This window comes from Coregonus clupeaformis, chromosome 7 (assembly GCF_020615455.1).
Source record: "Coregonus clupeaformis isolate EN_2021a chromosome 7, ASM2061545v1, whole genome shotgun sequence".
Classification (NCBI taxonomy): Eukaryota; Metazoa; Chordata; class Actinopteri; order Salmoniformes; family Salmonidae; genus Coregonus; species Coregonus clupeaformis.
The window spans coordinates 15,358,152-15,377,341 of record NC_059198.1 but is presented as its reverse complement, the minus strand read 5'-3'; the positions used below and the strand labels follow the sequence as shown (position 1 = coordinate 15,377,341).

At 42.3% G+C, this 19,190-nt stretch overlaps 1 protein-coding gene across 4 annotated transcripts in view; it reads right to left on the bottom strand.

Annotated features, from left to right (window-relative positions):
- Positions 1–17,209, bottom strand: part of LOC121569920 (dnaJ homolog subfamily C member 13) — a 55,949-nt gene extending 38,740 nt beyond the window's left edge. For 3 of the 4 annotated variants that reach the window (XR_006001400.2, XM_041881257.2, XM_041881261.2), the window contains exons 1-2: positions 17,021–17,209; positions 12,011–12,091 (exon numbers count right to left, since the gene is read on the bottom strand). Coding sequence is in view for 3 of the 4 variants with exons in the window: in XM_041881257.2 (XP_041737191.1) it covers positions 12,011–12,078 (68 nt within the window). In the remaining variant the exon portion in view is untranslated. Of the gene's footprint in view, positions 1–12,010; positions 12,092–16,646; positions 16,984–17,020 lie in introns of those variants that run through there. The other variant, XM_041881260.2, reaches the window with a different exon arrangement.
- Positions 17,210–19,190: the final 1,981 nt, after the last annotated feature.

Below are 19,190 nucleotides of genomic sequence, written 5' to 3'. Positions count from 1 at the left end.
CCCTCGGCCTGGGGCTCCATGCAAGATCTCACCTCGTGGAGTTGCAATGATCATGAGAACGGTGAGGAATCAGCCCAGAACTACACGGGAGGATCTTGTCAATGATCTCAAGGCAGCTGGGACCATAGTCACCAAGAAAACAATTGGTAACACACTACGCCGTGAAGGACTGAAATTCTGCAGCGCCCGCAAGGTCCCCCTGGTCAAGAAAGCACATATACATGCCCGTCTGAAGTTTGCCAATGAACATCTGAATGATTCACTGGGTGAAAGTGTTGTGGTCAGATGAGACCAAAATCGAGCTCTTTGGCATCAACTCAACTCGCCGTGTTTGGAGGAGGAGGAATGCTGCCTATGACCCCAAGAATACCATCCCCACCGTCAAACATGGAGGTGGAAACATTATGCTTTGGGGGTGTTTTTCTGCTAAGGGGACAGGACAACTTCACTGCATCAAAGGGACGATGGACGGGGCCATGTACCGTTAAATCTTGGGTGAGAACCTCCTTCCCTCAGCCAGGGCATTGAAAATGGGTCGTGGATGGGTATTCCAGCATGACCATGACCCAAAACACACGGCCAAGGCAACAAAGGAGTGGCTCAAGAAGAAGCACATGAAGGTCCTGGAGTGGCCTAGCCAGTCTCCAGACCTTAATCCCATAGAAAATCTGTGGAGGGAACTGAAGGTTTGAGTTGCCAAACGTCAGACTCGAAACCTTAATGACTTGGAGAATATCTGCAAAGAGGAGTGGGACAAAATCCCTCCTGAGATGTGTGCAAACCTGGTGGCCAACTACAAGAAACGTCTGACCTCTGTGATTGCCAACAAGGGTTTTGCCACCAAGTACTAAGTCATGTTTTGCAGAGGGGTCAAATACTTATTTCCCCTCATTAAAATGCAAATCAATTTATAACATTTGTGACATGCGTTTTTCTGGATTTTTTTGTTGTTATTCTGTCTCTCACTGTTCAAATAAACCTACCATTAAAATTATAGACTGATCATTTCTTTGTCAGTGGACAAACGTACAAAATCAGCAGGGGATCAAATACTTTTTTCCCTCACTGTACATACATACATAAACCAAGTAGTAGCTGACACTGAGGGAGAGGGCGGTTGAGTTAATATATAAGTCAAGGGAAGTGTGCTCAAGATCTATGAGAAATGTGACTGCCTGCCACATTCAGAGGGAGTCGAAATGCGCAGCCACAGTGAAGCGGACTGTGTTTAAAAAACAGAGTAAAAAACATTAGGAATACCTAATATTGAGTTGCACCCCCTTTTGCCCTCAGAACAGCCTCAATTCGTCAGGGCATGGAGTTTACAAGGTGTTGAAAGCGTTCCACAGGGATGCTGGCCCATGTTGACTCTAATCCTTCCCACAATTGTGTCAAGTTAGCTGGATGTCCTTTGGGCGATGGCCCATTCTTGATACACACGGGAAACTTGTTTGACACACAAACCGGTGCGACTGGCACCTACTACACAGGGTTTCCATTAGATGTTAGACTTTTTAGCCTTTTCATTGATGGAAATACCAGTCGATGTAAATACATTTGACTGATCATGCTTATCGGTCTATAGGTTAATTAGCATAATTGTGTGGAATTAAATTGGCGCATGTACAGTATATTCATTATTTATCAATATTTACATTGACAATATACCACAAACTCCGGAGGTGCCTTATTGCTATTATAAAACTGTTTACCAATGTAATTAGAGCAGTAAAGATAACTGTCATACAAGAGGTATACGGTCTGCTATACCACGGCTTTCAGCCAATCAGCATTCAGGGCTCAAACCACCCAGTTTATAATTGTGATTTTTTGCTGGTGAGTTCTCTCTCCTGTACCCGGCTCCCAGACACACGCCACACACCTCCTGCAGCCCCGCTCCCAACCACTCAAGGAGGCTGTTCTTCGAGGCTTGACCACACCGCAAATGGCACTCGCATGCAGTCAGCATACTGTCAAAATCCACATTTTCTATGCTATACTATTCGTTTGTGTATCTTATTCTATGCAAAACGCTAGTTAGCATGCTGTCTGTGCTTACAAAATTCATTAGCCGCTAATGCCAATCGCTAGCTAGCTAAATCACAGATGAAAGGGGAAACCTAGTTAATTATAATAATATTTGGCTAAATGCACTGAGCTCACAAATGTTTGCATACCCTAGTACCCGTGATGGTGTGTAGAGTAAGTACATCAGCATGTGTTTGTGCAATGACATGCCTTGTTCTGAATGGAACAACTTCTTCCTGGCTTTTTCATTGCCAAACCATTGAAAGGATACTTCCTAAAGAAATTGTGTGCTTGGTTGTTTTGAAGTTTTTATATAACATCTAAAATAATGTTCATATAGAACAGCTTGTGATCTCATTTTAGATGGGCCGTTTTCTACTTTGACACTTGTTTTAACCATGTCTCATAGAACTATCAAGTTTTCACCAACGTGAATGAAAATCACAAAATGGCTATTAGATATGTCCAAATCGTGCAGCCCTGGTGTGTGTGTGTGTGCGCAAGTTTGCGTGTGTCCGGGAGGGGGGGGTCTGATGTTCCAGCCATTTACCCCCCACCCTAGCTACCTCAGACCGGCTGAAGAGTTTCCGCTAAGCTGCACCCCTGATCCCTCTCCTCTACATCAGACTGCCACGCTCAGACAAAGAGGGGGAGACTAGGCTAGCTGGGAACGTCGCCACTCACACAGAGAAACACACTAGGGCTAAGGCCGCTAAACCTTAACTCACTTCACCACCAGCAGCCAAATGCTGAAAATGAAATTAAGTGCGATACTGAGGAGTAGCATCACATCCCAACAAATATCCATCCCAAATGGTCAAAAGTAGTGCACTACAAAGGGAATAGGGTGCCATTTGTGATGCAGACAAGACCTCAAATCAAAAAGGATGGATTTATTTATTTGACAGGGGCAATGTACATTAATTAACATTGCTGTAAATGTGCCACATTTAACGAGCTAGCTAGTTTTCATCTGTAGTCCCTGGGCAGATACTGTAGATACAAACATGTAGATGTGTAGAGGCTGGGGGCAGACTACACACACACTAACCTAAATGCTACTTGGGCACCGAAACTGAAACTGACAGGATAAGAGAGAGCTCTGAAATGAAATATTCGAGCCAAGATACTATAGCAACAAAAACCTGTCCACAACTTTTCATCTGAACTGAACTATAACACTAAACCAGGCTGAAGTCAGACGTGAGGCTCAGATGTTGCTAAGCTAACCGCCAAAGGACTTATTTCCTGGGTTGTTTAATTGGACAAAGTGAATGGACTGGACTTTTCTGGCTACCTTCCAACATACTGCTAACCATGCTGGGGTCACGCTGATGCTTTTAAAATGTGCTGAATGAGTGAGGCAACAGATTCGGTGGAAGCTGACTGACTGACAGATGAGAATAAGAACATTGACCCAACACAGGAAGGGTGAACCGGCCTTATGACGACAGTCATGCAACCTTCCTTGCTCTGCGTCTCAAAATGACTACGATCACGTAGACCCTACATTTTCAACTACTTATTATTTGGCTTTTTTGTCGTCTTACAATCTTCTACCTACACACATTTAGGCATAGGCATATTCTCATGAGAAGACTGTCACGCTTGTAGACCTTGACTTCACACAGAGTTGCCTCTCTTCAACAGCTGCACGGAGAGTGTGTATGAGCTGAAAAGAGCACTTTCAGCACCTCCTAATCACTGTTGTCCCCAACACAAAACATTCTGACGTGTGCCCTGTGCACACACACACACATCTTCACTAGGTAAAGAGAAACAGAAAGTGGATAAAACAGGTAGAAAGGCCACATCTGAGTGTGCCCAGATATCAGTATAGACATCCAGAGGTAGATTGAGAGTAATCGGAGTCAAGGTTTGGGTGGAATAAATCCCAGTAGCAGAACTGAGCTCCCTCTCCTCCTCTATCATCATGCAAGCACATGGTTTTCCTTTCATCCTAGCCTGAGCCAACTCCACCCTCCCTCGCTCTCAGCTCTAAGTACACGACTGGTTCATTATTCATCCTCTCCAGGCAGAGACAGCCACTCACCCAGCCCAAGTTTAGAACAGCCCAAGACAGGTACCGGTCCTGTAGTAGCCAGGGCCAGGGTTGTTTTTCTACTCTGGGCCCAGGTTAAAGGCTTTAAATAGGGGCTCAGTTGTTTTCCTGGGCAGGTCACATGGTCAGGAAACTCTACATAGCCATAGCCTATTTACATGGGTCAGAGGTTATGTCATGTACAGGGCAGGGCATGATATGCTGCTCCTCACAACAACAGTCATCATTCAGTCTCCCCCACCATGACCTCAGAGATAGCTTTATATCATTATAAAGGCACTGCTATGAAAGTTCATACGAGTGTTATTGGAAGCAGTGGAACATTTAATTGGCAGTGATAAACCTCAGGCTAAAACAATAGGTTAGATGGATAAACTATTCATTATTACTGGAGATGGGGGTGAAGGCTTGATCTTCCCCACCTTTGCTGTTTGGTTTGAATATCTAGATTTTCTCGAAAGCCGTACCACAGCTAAGCCCAGAAGATATCCTGAACAAGAGATGAATTCCAAGGCCAAGCTTTATTTCCATTAATAGACAACTAGAGTAAAGTATGCAGTATGCATATTAACCCGAGTGAGACTTTAGACAGGAATCACTCTCACCTGACGGGACTGGCCGCCACGGAGGGTAAAGTACACTGGGTATATAAAAACAAACACACTAGTGTGCTGTTGTGCTGTACACAGCTTCTAGAGTTGCGCCGAGGCCTAATGGAAAGCAAGGCAGTGATAAGCACTTAGGCACTGGGGTATTGACTACAGCTGGAAAATCTATTGTCTACAGTCAGCCAGGCTTTGGTGCATGATGTACACACAAGCACATACAGTGGGGAGAACAAGTATTTGATACACTGCCAATTTTGCAGGTTTTCCTACTTACAAAGCATGTAGAGGTCTGTAATTTTTATCATAGGTATACTTCAACTGTGAGAGACGGAATCTAAAACAAAAATCCAGAAAATCACATTGTATGATTTTTAAGTAATTAATTTGCATTTTATTGCATGACATAAGTATTTGATACATCAGAAAAGCAGAACTTAATATTTGGTACAGAAACCTTTGTTTGCAATTTCAGAGATCATACGTTTCCTGTAGGTCTTGACCAGGTTTGCACACACTGCAGCAGGGATTTTGGCCCACTCCTCCATACAGACCTTCTCCAGATCCTTCAGGTTTCGGGGCTGTCGCTGGGCAATACGGACTTTCAGCTCCCTCCAAAGATTTTCTATTGGGTTCAGGTCTGGAGACTGGCTAGGCCACTCCAGGACCTTGAGATGCTTCTTACGGAGCCACTCCTTAGTTGCCCAGGCTGTGTGTTTCGGGTCGTTGTCATGCTGGAAGACCCAGCTACGACCCATCTTCAATGCTCTTACTGAGGGAAGGAGGTTGTTGGCCAAGATCTCGCGATACATGGCCCCATCCATCCTCCCCTCAATACGGTGCAGTCGTCCTGTACCGTTTGCAGAAAAGCATGCCCAAAGAATGATGTTTCCACCTCCATGCTTCACGGTTGGGATGGTGTTCTTGGGGTTGTACTCATCCTTCTTCTTTCTCCAAACACGGCGAGTGGAGTTTAGACCAAAAAGCTCTATTTTTGTCTCATCAGACCACATGACCTTCTCCCATTCCTCCTCTGGATCATCCAGATGGTCATTGGCAAACTTCAGACGGGCCTGGACATGCGCTGGCTTGAGCAGGGGGACCTTGCGTGCATTGCAGGATTTTAATCCATGATGGCGTAGTGTGTTACTAATGGTTTTCTATGAGACTGTGGTCCCAGCTCTCTTCAGGTCATCGACCAGGTACTGCCATGTAGTTCTGGGCTGATCCCTCACCTTCCTCATGATCATTGATGCCCCACAAGGTGAGAACTTGCATGGAGCCCCAGACCGAGGGTGATTGACCGTCATCTTGAACTTCTCACCAAGCTGCTTGCCTATTGTCCTGTAGCCCATCCCAGCCTTGTGCAGGTCTACAATTGTATCCCTGATGTCCATACACAGCTCTCTGGTCTTGGCCATTGTGGAGAGGTTGGAGTCTGTTTGATTGAGTGTGTGGACAGGTGTCTTTTATACAGGTAACGAGTTCAAACAGGTGCCGTTAATACAGGTAATGAGTGGAGAACAGGAGGGCTTCTTAAAGAAAAACTAACAGGTCTGTGAGAGACGGAATTCTTACTGGTTGGTAGGTGATCAAATACTTATGTCATGCAATAAAATGCAAATTAATTACTTAAAAATCATACAATGTGATTTTCTGGATTTTTGTTTTAGATTCCGTCTCTACACGCTTTGTAAGTAGGAAAACCTGCAAAATCGGTAGTGCATCAAATACTTGTTCTCCCCACTGTATACACGCGCACACACACAAACTGAAAGAGCCTTTCCATTGACTGAATCCATGTCTCTTCCCTTCTTTACAATTCCTCACTGTTGCCTGGGACAGAGGAGGAAGGCAGGGGGTGGTTATGGTAGATTATGTTACCAGGGTGTAACAGAGACGAAGGTTTTACCCTCCAGTAACGGGAGTTTATATGAGAGCAAGCACAAGATGCAGCAGAGTGCACAGTCCAGCCCTCAACCTCACTGACACCCTCCAGTAACGGGAGTTTATATGAGAGAAAGCACAAGATGCAGCAGAGTGCACAGTCCAGCCCTCAACCTCACTGACACCCTGCAGTAACGGGAGTTTATATGAGAGAAAGCACAAGATGCAGCAGAGTGCACAGTCCAGCCCTCAACCTCACTGACACAGCAGAAAACCCTGTGAGAAATGAACTAGGCATAACTGAAGTGACCACTTCTTCAGTCATCTATGCCTTTTAAAGCCATCCCTCCTCCACTCTGTGCATACTTTGGGGTTTTGCTTTCCTTTCCTTTCCCGGCCTCAGATTTCAGAATAACGCATCACTTTAAGCAACTTCCTGTGTCTGCTGGAAACCTTGGTACAACCACTTCTCTTTCGCAGCTCACACACAAACCCCACATCTCTAATGGTAAAATCGAACATAACTGAATCCAAATCATTAGGAATGTTGCTATGTGCAACCCGCCAAACATTTAGCTAACATGCTAATGCTAGGAAAATCCAGTAGCCATTTAAAACAGACTTTGTAATGGACATCTGCACAAACTGAATGAGACGTCCATGTGCATGGAAATCTGACTTAGCCTAGAAATGTTGAACAATTTAGGGGGCTTTCACACCGAATTGGTGTGTTTACCCTCTTAGTTTGGTTCATTTGGACTGGTGTGAACACTATCCATACTCGGGAGCACACTAAAAAACGCACCGTGGCTCGCTCAAAAAGGGTGGTCTCGGTCCGATTCAATTCGTACCATGGTGCAGTTCACTGCAGGTGAGAATGCAGTCCAGACCAAACACACGAAAAGAACCAGTCGCACAGTATTATTGGTTGTTTGAGTGCAAACATTTGATGAAATGCAGCACGCATCATCATAACTTAATATCGCTGAAACATTCTGTGAGTATAGCAGCGCATTTATGAGCGACCCGATTTAGATTAGGAGAGACTGGGGCTATAGGCCACTGCATATAGCCTAGTCACGTTGCAGTTAGAGCGGCTATTGCGCTGTTTCCTTCTGCATGTTGTTGGAAGACCAAAGCGAATGTAATATGAAGATTGGGACACACAAGTGAAGCTTCATGATAAATCATACATGGATTGATAATAATAGATGAGCATTTTTGTCCAATAAACAACTGACTTGCATGGACACGTGGTTTGTTGAGGAATTTTTTTCCATTTGGTATTTGGCCAGTGGTGGAAAAAGTACCCAATTGTTATACTTGAGTAAAAGTAAAGATACCTTAATAGAAGTGAAAGTTACCCAATAAAATATTACTTGAGTAAAAGTCTTAAAGTATTTGGTTTTAAATATACTAAGTATAAAAAGTAAAAGTATCAAATTCCTTATATTAAGCAAATCAGACAGCAGGGGCACACTCCAACACTCAGACATAATTTACAAACTAAGCATGTGTTTAGTGAGTACGCCAGATCAGAGGCAGTAGGGATGACCAGGGATGTTCTCTTGATAAGTGTGTGAATTGGACAATTTTCCTGTCCTACTAAGCATTCGAAACGTAATGGGTACTTTTGGGAGTCAAGGGAAATGTATAGAGTAAAAAGTACATTATTTTCTTTAGGAATGTAGTGAAGTAAAAGTGCAAGTAAAAAAAATATATAAATAGTAAAGTAATGTACAGATACCCCCAAAAACTACTTAAGTAGTACTTTTAGTATTTTTACTTAAGTACTTTACACCACTGCATTGGCAATGTGAAATCAACCGGAACCCCCCCAAAAAATACAATGTAACAAATAATCAAACCCTGATTCAAAGTATAGCTCAAAACTGTGAGAAAACGCCATTAGACTACAGGTACAGTGCCTTCAGAAAGTATTCACACCCCTTGACTTTTTCCACATTTTGTTGTTTTACAGCCTGAACTTAAAATGTCTTAAATTGACATATTTTGGTCACTGACAAAGTGGAAAAAGTAGAAAAGGGGTTTTCAAAATTCTTACAAATTAATTAAAACTGAAATGTTTGTTATGGCAAGCATAAATACATTCAGGAGTAAAAATGTGCTTAACAAGTCACATAATAAGTTGCATGCTCACCCTGTGTGCACTAAGTGTTTAACATTCTTTTTTTTAAAGAAACCTATTGGTAGATAGGTATGAAAAAATAAAGCAGACACTAATATCCCTTTGAGCATGGTGAAGTTATTAATTACACTTTGGGAAGTGTTTCAAATATCAATACATCCAGTCACTACAAAGATACAGTCATCCTTCCTAACTCAGTTGCCAGAGAGGAAGGAAACCGCTCAGGGATTTCACCATGAGGCCAATGGTGACTTTAAAACAGTTACATAGTTTAATGGCTGTGATAGGAGAAAACGGAGGATGGATTAACAACATTGTAAATAATCCACAATACTAATTGACAAAGTAAAAAGAAGGTCACCTGTACATAATACGATTATTCCAAAACATACATCCTGTTTGCAACAAGGCACTATAATTCACTTTTTGTCCTGAATACAAAGTGTTATGTTTGGGACAAATCCAATACAACACACTACTGAGTACCTCTCTCCATATTTTCAAGCATAGTGGTGGCTGCATCATGTTATGGGTATACTTGTAATCATTAAGGACTGGGGAGGTTTTTCAGGATAAAAAAGAAACAGAATGGAGCTAAGCACAGGCAAAATCCTATAGGAAAACCTGGATCAGTTTGCTTTTCACCAGACACTGGGAGATGAATTCCCCTTTCATCAGGATAATAACCTTAAACACAAGGCCAAATCTACACTGGAGTTGCTTACCAAGAAGACAGTGAATGTTCCTGAGAGGCTGAGTTACAATTTTGACTTAGATCTACCTGAAAATGGTTGTCTAGCAATGATCAACAACCAATTTGACAGAGCTTGAAGAATTTTAAAAATAATATTGGGCAAATGTTGCACAATCCAGGTGTGGAAAGCTCTTAGAGACTTACCCAGAAAGACTCACAGCTGTAATCGCTGCCAAAGGTGCTTCTACAAAGTATTGACTCAGGGGTGTGAATACTTATTTTAATGAGATATTGGATAAAAACAATAAATTTAATCCATTTTGAATTCAGGCTGTAACACAAATTTTTTTGGAATAGGGGGTATGAATACTTTCTGAAGGCACTGTAAGTTGACATTTTAACAAAAGCCTCCCTTTGGACAGCAGCCTCCATTCCACTTCATCATACAGGATGAGATATGTAGTCTGAGCCTTGATTGAATCAGAAGAAGACAAAAGAAGCAGTCCGTCAATCAGATTACTGAGTAATGGAGCTTTCACTCCTTCACTGGCGGTTAAGCTAAGCTAAATGAAGCTAGGTGACGCTAAACTAAGTGGTAGACTACTGGTTAGGCATTAGCTAGCTAGCTACCACACTGTTATAGATCCTCATTAAGATCCCATTAGGAAAGTATGCGCCTAGAACAACTTCAACACTTATCTTGGAAAGCACTTGTCCTCATAACCTTGGCTTGACCTTAAGGGTATTAACAATCCAATAAAGCAAAACCAGGACCTGAGGCCTTCAGAATCACCACTGGCCAAACACACACTCCTTACACAAAACACATGGCTGCCAAAACCAGTTTCCTGGTAAACTGGTTTTGGCAGCCGTGTGTTGTGTGTAAGGAGTATGTGTAAACTGTAGCCTAAACATAACTTATGTGGTCTGTGTGTGTAGAGTGAATCCTTCACACTCGGCTCAGAGCAGATTCGTCATGGCAGCAGGGGAGCGGAGATTCTTGACGGTCCACGATCCAGGCAGCGATGGCTCTGAGAGAGGTCCTTTGTGTGGCCACAACATTGAGCAGCCTGTTTGCCACGCCGGGCCAAATCTAATACAGCCTTAAGATGCCAGGAGCCACAGGATTTAAAAGGACTAAGACTACACAAGGGACACAGCCGTGGGAGAGGAAAATACTACTACACACACATCAGAAAAAGCCCTTTGAAACCGTGCAATCGGTGGAGAACCTTTTCTACCAAGGCTTGTAGCTAGCTTCTTCAAACTGGACCTGCTCTCTACTGTATTTCAGGACTAAGGAGGTTCTAATTAAAAGGACAAAAGTGCTGCTCACGCTGGGACTTTAACAAGAGTGCAGGCTAATCAAGGTTGATTGTAATTAAGGTTGGCCCCCTGGCAGATGTTCTGTGTTCACAGTAGAGAAGCTCGGCTTTGCACTCCAGTAAAGTGCCTGCGTACAGTCGCCTGCATTGCCATTGAGTTCCATAAAGCCACAGCAAATAGTCTACTGTAGGCTATACAAACAAAACTGTCTTGGGGTGAAGCTGAGAAAGCCGCAAAGGACCTTGCTTCGGCCTTATGCTCCACAGGGAGCGAAGAGGAGTAACAACATTACGTAATACACCAAACCCTTCTCTCTCGACCTCCCAGTCAATGCCCTGGCCTCACTCACTGACTGTCCAGTTCACAGTGTCCACACACACACCACAGGTCCCAAGAGGACACATCCCGGAGCATGAGCAGGAAGAGTAGAAGATGATATATTATGAAGCCCTCAACCCTCCCCTTCCCGTGGATAATCTGCTCTCTAGCACTACTGCTAAAGTTACCACAGTCAATGGCTGCCTTTATGGGACAAAGCTATTTAGGAAGCAGGTATAGGTATTGTGGTCCCGTTGTCTACTGCTCAATGTCTCACCACTGTTGAGGCCAACCAGAGAAAAGGGATGGGACCAGTTTGTTTAGTAACATTTTCCCTTTCCATAGTATATAGATCTAGATCCCATTGATTCATGACCTCATGGTTGTTACCATTGAGCTGTATTTATGGACCTTATGTCATAGATCACGAGCGCAGTCTAACCTGTGGTATCTAGGTATTGGGATTTCAGAGACATGTATTCAGGTTAGCGAGAATCTGACACTAGTGATTTATGTACACCTTGTCCCCCATTGAAGATAAGGAAACACACACACACAATGGAAGCACTGAGTCAGGGATTTCAGCCCTTTCCCTTGGCTTGTTGACATCAGTGTGTCTGTTCTGCTGTCTGATTGCTAGGCCTACAACTAGGATCTGTGTGGGATGGTAGAGAATGATAAAGAATAGAAGGGAATGTACCGGATCTGACATTACCTAGTTGACCTGAACATCAAGAAAACGAAGCTATCTTTCACAAAGCAGCAATGCATATAGAAGTTATGGTACTTGACTAGTGAAGTAGTAAGGAGCAATTACCCAACTCGGCCTAGCAAACCAGCCCCAAGAACAGAGAAAACATTCATTCAACCAATGAAATCCTATCAGTATCAATGCGAGGTCTTTCAGGGAAAGGAATGTTAGAATATGAGGTGTCTCTTACTTTCCCCTCCAGGAGTGTTTGGTGGTGTAGAAACAGGCCAGGTCTTTGTTGTCTTTGACGACATTCATCTTCTGGCAAGACCTGCAACACAAGAGAACAAGGTCAGGGTAAGACAGACACAAAGGGATGATGAAATGGGATTTTTAGTCTCGCTTTAGTATCGCTTCATTGAGTACATAGAGGTCAGAGCAGTGGAATTGGACACCAGGCAACTTTCATTTGAGCGAATGGCAGCAAGCATAGAATTAGGCCTACGGTTTGCTAATTCAATTACGCGTGAAGAGCACAGGTCAATGAGAGGGATGGATTCCCCTCCTACTGCTATCTGAAGTAGTCATGTGAGTTGGGAGTGGAGTAGAGGCATCTGGATAAGCAGAAGCTTAGTTCTATTGAGAAGTCAGACAGGATCCACCCTGCTCTTAAAGACTTCCATTACTGCACCTTATGTCACACACTGTCCAAAAGAACCTGCCACACACACACTTCACACTGGCGGATCACATTCTACACCTCGCATGGAAATCCTTGTTGACACTCCCTGTGCTGGCTGGGAGAGTCCTGTCGCATCGCTGGCAAACTCTGTTGTGCTAAACATGGAATAAACAGTGTTGAACAGCAAATTAGAGTGGAATCGACACAACCGATAGATGTGATACTCTTTCTGACTGATTCCTTTTCTAAAGCCATCACAGCAACTATTAGAATCAGAGTCACTGTGGATGCCCTCAACTTTCACATAGAGTTTACATTCATCTCTCTCCATCTCTTCGTTGACAGCTTATGTGTGCAAATATTCACTGACACTCAGTGGAGACTGAGGCATAGTCTACTTACAGGCAATGGGGGAAATAGTGCCAATACAGCAACATGGGATGGAAACTGCATGCAAGTGGTCAACAACATTGCAAAAATAAAAACGCAGCCTTTGAGCCGGTCATCTCAGCATACCAAGAGAATGTATTGATCATCATGACAAAACAATGAAACCTGAGGGAACCGTTTTTTCAGACATAATTTATTTAAATCTCACTCCTGATTTACCCTCAAAAACCTCCATATTTATATACACTAAATTTGACTCGTAGCAGAAGATTCCCTTAGAAAGTGGAACATTGGCCATGTGTCATAACGAGACGGCAAACAGAGGTTTCCATATTTTCTGTACTTGTGTTGAGAATACTAGACCTAGGCCTATGTGGATTGTAACTACAGTCACACAAAATCACAAAGAAAGTCACTGGATAAAAAAAGAAGTAAAACTAGTAGTAACTAGCAGACAGACAGACACACAGCACAGTGAGAGAGTAGTAGTAGACTAGTAGTAAATCGTGCCCAGAGAGCAGTATTAACCTCGCTCTGCTGGCCACTGCATTGTCAGTGTCACATGGGGAATCGTAGTCAGCACTCTGCTCAGATCCTCCTGGAAATAACAGACTTATTTTCCTTCCTCTCCATGTCAGCCTGCAGCAAGGGGCAGCGAAATAAATCCTTATGAAAGGCCAGTGTGTCCCCAAGAGACGAGTAGAACCCTTCTTAATGGGAAGATTCAATCACGGAGAACTGCATCATTCAAACTTCCTAGGCAACGTATTTGATGGGTGTTCTTCCCTCTTGACTCACTACTGACACATAGCCTATAGAAAACCAGACAGGAGCTAGCTGACTAATCCTAAAGTTAGTTATCAAACTTCCTCTGAAAGAGAACCAGAGCTAGAGTCATCTAAGCTAAAAGAAACATTTCTGAATCTGTGCACATTATTTTTTATGCATCAAACCATTCCTCCTAATGAATTTAATCCATCCCAGACGGATGTGATTTTATAATAGCGATGGACGTTTCCAATGGGCATAAATGTGACCACGTGCCCTGCACTCCTCTCAACTCAAAGGCCATGCAGTTTAATTATGTTACCGTGATGAGGGGTATTAAGAGAACGCCCAGATTCCAGGATGTGGTCATCTGATGGCCCTTCCCAGCTCTTCCTGTGGATCAATAGCTGCAGAGCTACAAGCCATCTCAGACCAGGCAGAATTATAGAGAAAAGTACTTTGGTCCTGGAGAAAATAGTTCCTTAGCTTGCCAAGGGATGGTATACACACAATCAACAAGGCAGAGCTGCAAAAGGATTGTAAGGACACCTCACAGTAGGGGGGTTACACGACCTGTGAGGCAGCGTATGGTTTCCAAGCAGTGAGTGAACAGTGCTGACTGCGCAGAGCCTCTCTGAACGTTGGGTGACTGTGTAACCTGCTTTCATGTGACATGTGACTGTGCAATAACACTAAATCATTGGAGTTCTGCACAAGATTTTAAGATAACAGCAACTGCCACAGATAACACATAACAATTATGGGAATAAAGAGTCAAATCGTATTTGTCTGAGAGGAACACAGTTAGCAAGCCAGGAGCATGGTGTAACAACACACGTTTCCTATGTTTTTATCATCACTTGCTAGATTTATCTTACAAACAGCAGACAGTGCTTGCCTGGATGGAAATAGAAACTGTTTAAAACAACAAATTAAACGTTGGGGAAATTCTAAGTCCATGCCATCAAAGGGGAAAATAGATGCATATAAATAACACAGAAGCTAGGTTTCCATCCAATTGGCGACAGATTTTCATGCAACTATTCTCAAATCCGCATAAAAACAATATGCAAATGTTTACATCAAATTACCTTGTTGTGGATAAAACGCTGTGTGTGATGACGTAGTGCATAGAAAAATAACTTGAGGTTAAATTCCCATGTACCGAATTAAAAAAACGAGTTAAATGGGTTTCCATCGCATTTTCAACTTTGATGGTTTTGTCAAAAACAAAATTGTGTTATATAGCGAATGTGCCCACTATGGTCTTGGCATGTGCGCTCTAGCCAACAGCTCACAGATACAGCGCAGGTAGGCTACCTATATGATGAGATTTTTATGGACAAAATATCATTTGTATTTGTCAAACGGCAGCCAAGCATCGATCATCATTTCACCAGAATAAGACCCTTGATATTGATTGGAAAGGAACATCAAACTCATTACCGTGCACAGCACTTTCACCACCCTGTGAAGTTCATTATAACTTATTTCATCTGTAGCCTAATAAACTGCATGCTTTCCCCCGAGTCGTAGTGGGAGGACCACACAATATCATTGCGTGATTCCAATTTACTCCGATATGATGGTTATTATGTCAATATTTGCTAATAAAAGTGTTTCCACCGCCATTTCTCACATAATTCATTTTAAAGACACAAAAAGATCCCATCTAGCATATTTTGTTTTGTCGACATTTGGAAAGTTTACCGACAAATTTGCTGTTTCCATCATGCCTGTGGTAACGTTATTTTATCTGAAATGTACTTCACTTGTATAAAAAGGTTGGATGGAAACCTGGTTAGTGATAGCTAATATAATAGCACTCTGCTACTGAGGAAGAAATGCCTGGCTTTACACACTTGAGGTTTGATAATTCTGTGCCTCAACATTTCCACTAGGGTTCTTTAACATTGTATCAGTTGGTAATATTGCTGCAACTGATAACTTTAGGGAAAGGGGTCTTGTGATCTGTTTATCGTTACATAGCGTCCATGCAATCAATGACTAGGGGCAATTCCATTGTAACAGAATGATGCAGAGACTCAGATTTCTCACATTAAAATGTATGTAAAAACAAAAAACATTGAAGGTTAAACAAAGCATACAACTCTATGCACAAGGACTACTTTTAACAATGTCCACTGAACATTTTAGAAAAACACATTTAGGCCTACTTGAAGAACAGTGCAGATGCAAAGTTTGGTAACAGAATGACGGTTTGTGGAAATTCTTAAAAGTAGTCCTTGTGTATAGAGTTGTATGGTTTGTTTAACTTTGCAATGATTGGTTTTTGTTTGACATACATTTTAAAGTGTAGAATCTTAGTCTCAGCATCATTCTGTTACCGTGGAATTGCCCCCCCCTAGGCCTTGTGGATCTCAGCCTTTGTAGTGGACATTAGTCTTATTATGTGTCTGATTGAGCACTGACTAATTAATTAACTGACTAACTAATAAGGCTACTTCCAAAGCTTCAATCTTGGATAAATGGTGGATGGAGTTACCTACATTATCACATTTGTTGTAGACCGAATGAAGGTATCGACAAATATTATTCCCCACATGTTACCACCACTCATTTAGGAAGTAAAATCCCCTACATGTACTAATAACACAGCAGAATAATGAGCATTGTTCCTGAAATTGCTTCCCATAAATAAAGTTAATTATTTCATGTAGCTGTAGGAGCACAATAAATCCTATTGAGAATGTATGCCAACCACAACACAGTGCAGTCAGCCTGATAATGTAGATGCCGCTTTCAAATGTACAATATGATTGCAAAATGTCTTGCAGGTAAGCATTTCGTTTTCTCGGTGTATACCATGTGTGTCCTGTACATACGACTAATAAAACTTGAAAATGTATTTCACAGTACATATCACACAGGTTATGACCAAAACAAGGCTCTTCAAACACCTTGCTATAGGTTGACATAACTAACTTCCGTTAGAAAAACTAACTAGGTAGATGCTTTCGCAGACACAATGAAAGATAATGTATATATGGGTTTCTGCAATTTGATAAAATAACTGCCGACTCACTTTGATCACACCCCGTTTGGCAGCCGCTGTGTATCTGGCTCTGCTTGGGTAGCAAGCTAGCGGCTAGTAGGGCCACATTCAAGTGCAGCTCGAGCGGGCCAAGTTGGGAGGAGTCTCGAGACCGAGTAAAGACGAGTCGAAATGGCCATTCCCGTGATGAACATTGTAAATATCATGACAAGCGAAGCCTAGAACTGTCACAGTGTTTTATGTTATTATCAACACACTTTAACTGGATGTGTTTTTCGCAAAAGGGGGAAGCTAGTAAGCTGCCTAGCTAGCTAGGTTAGCCACGCTAGCTAGCTTAGCTCTGTCTATGAGCTGAAACATGAAGGAAATGAGTTGTGCATTGTGGCAATCGCAGATGAAATTACCTGTTTGTTCGCTACCCGATGCGATTATTTTCCGACCCTGAACCCCCACCCTCCAATGTGCGTGGCTGTTGTGTTTCTGTTTTTCCAATCCGATGCTGTAGCTGCTTAATTGCGCTATCTTCACTCTGGCCTCAGGACGCTGCCATATTCCTGATAGCCGAAAGTGCTGAAAGCGCACGCGCGAAACCTGTCGGTCATGAGTGTTTCAACTGATTGGTTTGTCAGGAAGTAGCGCGTTCTAAGCTTAACGTCTATGGTTCTAAGCAAAGTTGCCTCTACGCGCAGATCTAGGATCAGTATCATATCAAATAGACTCAGTCTTGGGTAATGAGAGTAACAAATGCATAGATGACCTTAGATCAGCCAATAATCAGTGAACCCAGAGAATTAGCAGATTAATATAAAATGGGATAAGAAAGATGCCTTCCAAAATAAACACCTGCATAAATGTCTCTCTACCACAGATTATCCATTATATTGACCAAATACTCAAGTGGCCGCTCTAACAATGAAAAGAAACGTCTTCAGAAATGGAAGGCAGTCGGGAGGAGGCAAGATCAAGTGGGACCATTCTAGCCAATGAGAGGGCAGATACGCGTGTGGACAACAGGCAGAAGAACTCCGCTATAAAGTGTTTTTTTTCTCAAAGTTGCCGGGATGTCACGTGTCATACTTATGTCAGTACCGTCGTAACAACCTAAGCATTACAAAACGTATATTCGATCAAATAACCCACACGTAGCAAATAACCCATAAAATGTTTTGTTAACCAAATTCGACACTCATTGACCTCCATACAAAAACTCCTCGCTTGATGAGCGAAAAACTAAACCAAAAAACGCTACCTGCTGAAGAAGACAGATTTTGGGCCGTTATCACTCTCGCTTCGCCTCTTCCTCTGTCTCTTCCCAGCAGAGGTTACCTACACATTAATTACAATTATATTATTATTATTAATAATAATAATAAGATACTGTACATCTCGATACATTCACTCCCTGTCATGGTTATATCACAATTTATGAGGAGGATCAGTATAGTGGTCACATTCAGGCGCAGATTGTTTTTGTTATTTCTGAAGGGGAACAAAACACAAAATAGGCAAATAAATGACAAGAGATAGAATGGAACTAAATAATTTAGTGCAAATAAAGGCAGCTTTATAATTGTTTTGTTTTTGTTCTCTTCTGAAAAAAAAGTTATGTAAACTTTGAACTGGTGCAAAATGAACGAAGTCTTGCCCACTACAGTGAACATTCCTGGAACTGTAAAATTCCGTTAATCAAGAGAGTAGTAGCGCTACCTATAGACAACATCCTGACCTTGCTGCACAAAGCGAGGAACGGTAGGATCCTGTCTATTTTCACCTGACATAACCTATAGGTTAGGGTTGATGGCATCTACTTGCAAATTAGTAGGCTATGCAACTGTATCTATTATCTCAAAATGTAATACAAATATTAAATAAAGTAGTTGAAGCCTCCACCACCTCCCTATTATATTTAGCAGACGCTCTTTTCCAGAGCAATTAGGGTTAAGTGCCTTGCTCAAGGGAACATCAATAGATTTTTCACCTAGTCAGCTTGGGATTCGAACCAGCAATCTTTCAATTACTGGCCCCATGGTCTTAACCGCTAGGCTACCTGCCACCCATTACAGTGCACTTTGGTAGAGACCTCATTTGACTTAGATATTGCACATCACAAGAACATCCTCAACAAATGTGCATTCCCCCCTCCCAGAGTAGATAAAACAAAATAAAAGAAGAAGCTAAGTTGAATGTAACAATAAAATTACACTTGTCTGGTTTTGACCTCAGCTTGTAGAGTTATAGGCTAAAAACCAAGTCTGGTCACTAATATGGTAAAGACAAAAATCACATGAACTTTTAAACTCAGGTCACAGTCACCAATAGCCTTGTCAAACAAAATAGAAATGAGCAAACTAACAAAGTTTCTAGAAATGTGGGATATTTCTGTCTAATGTGACTCAGACAGTGAACTGACTGCACTCAATCAGCGTACAGTTGATCTGGAGTTCTCCAGATGTTGTTCTCTAAACAATACAACACAGTGTAGGAGTGTCCTGCCAGCTAGTTCCACAAACTGAGAGTATTGATTTTAGTGACACCTGGGTCCCTGCCTGGCATAAAGTGTAAGAACTCACCGCG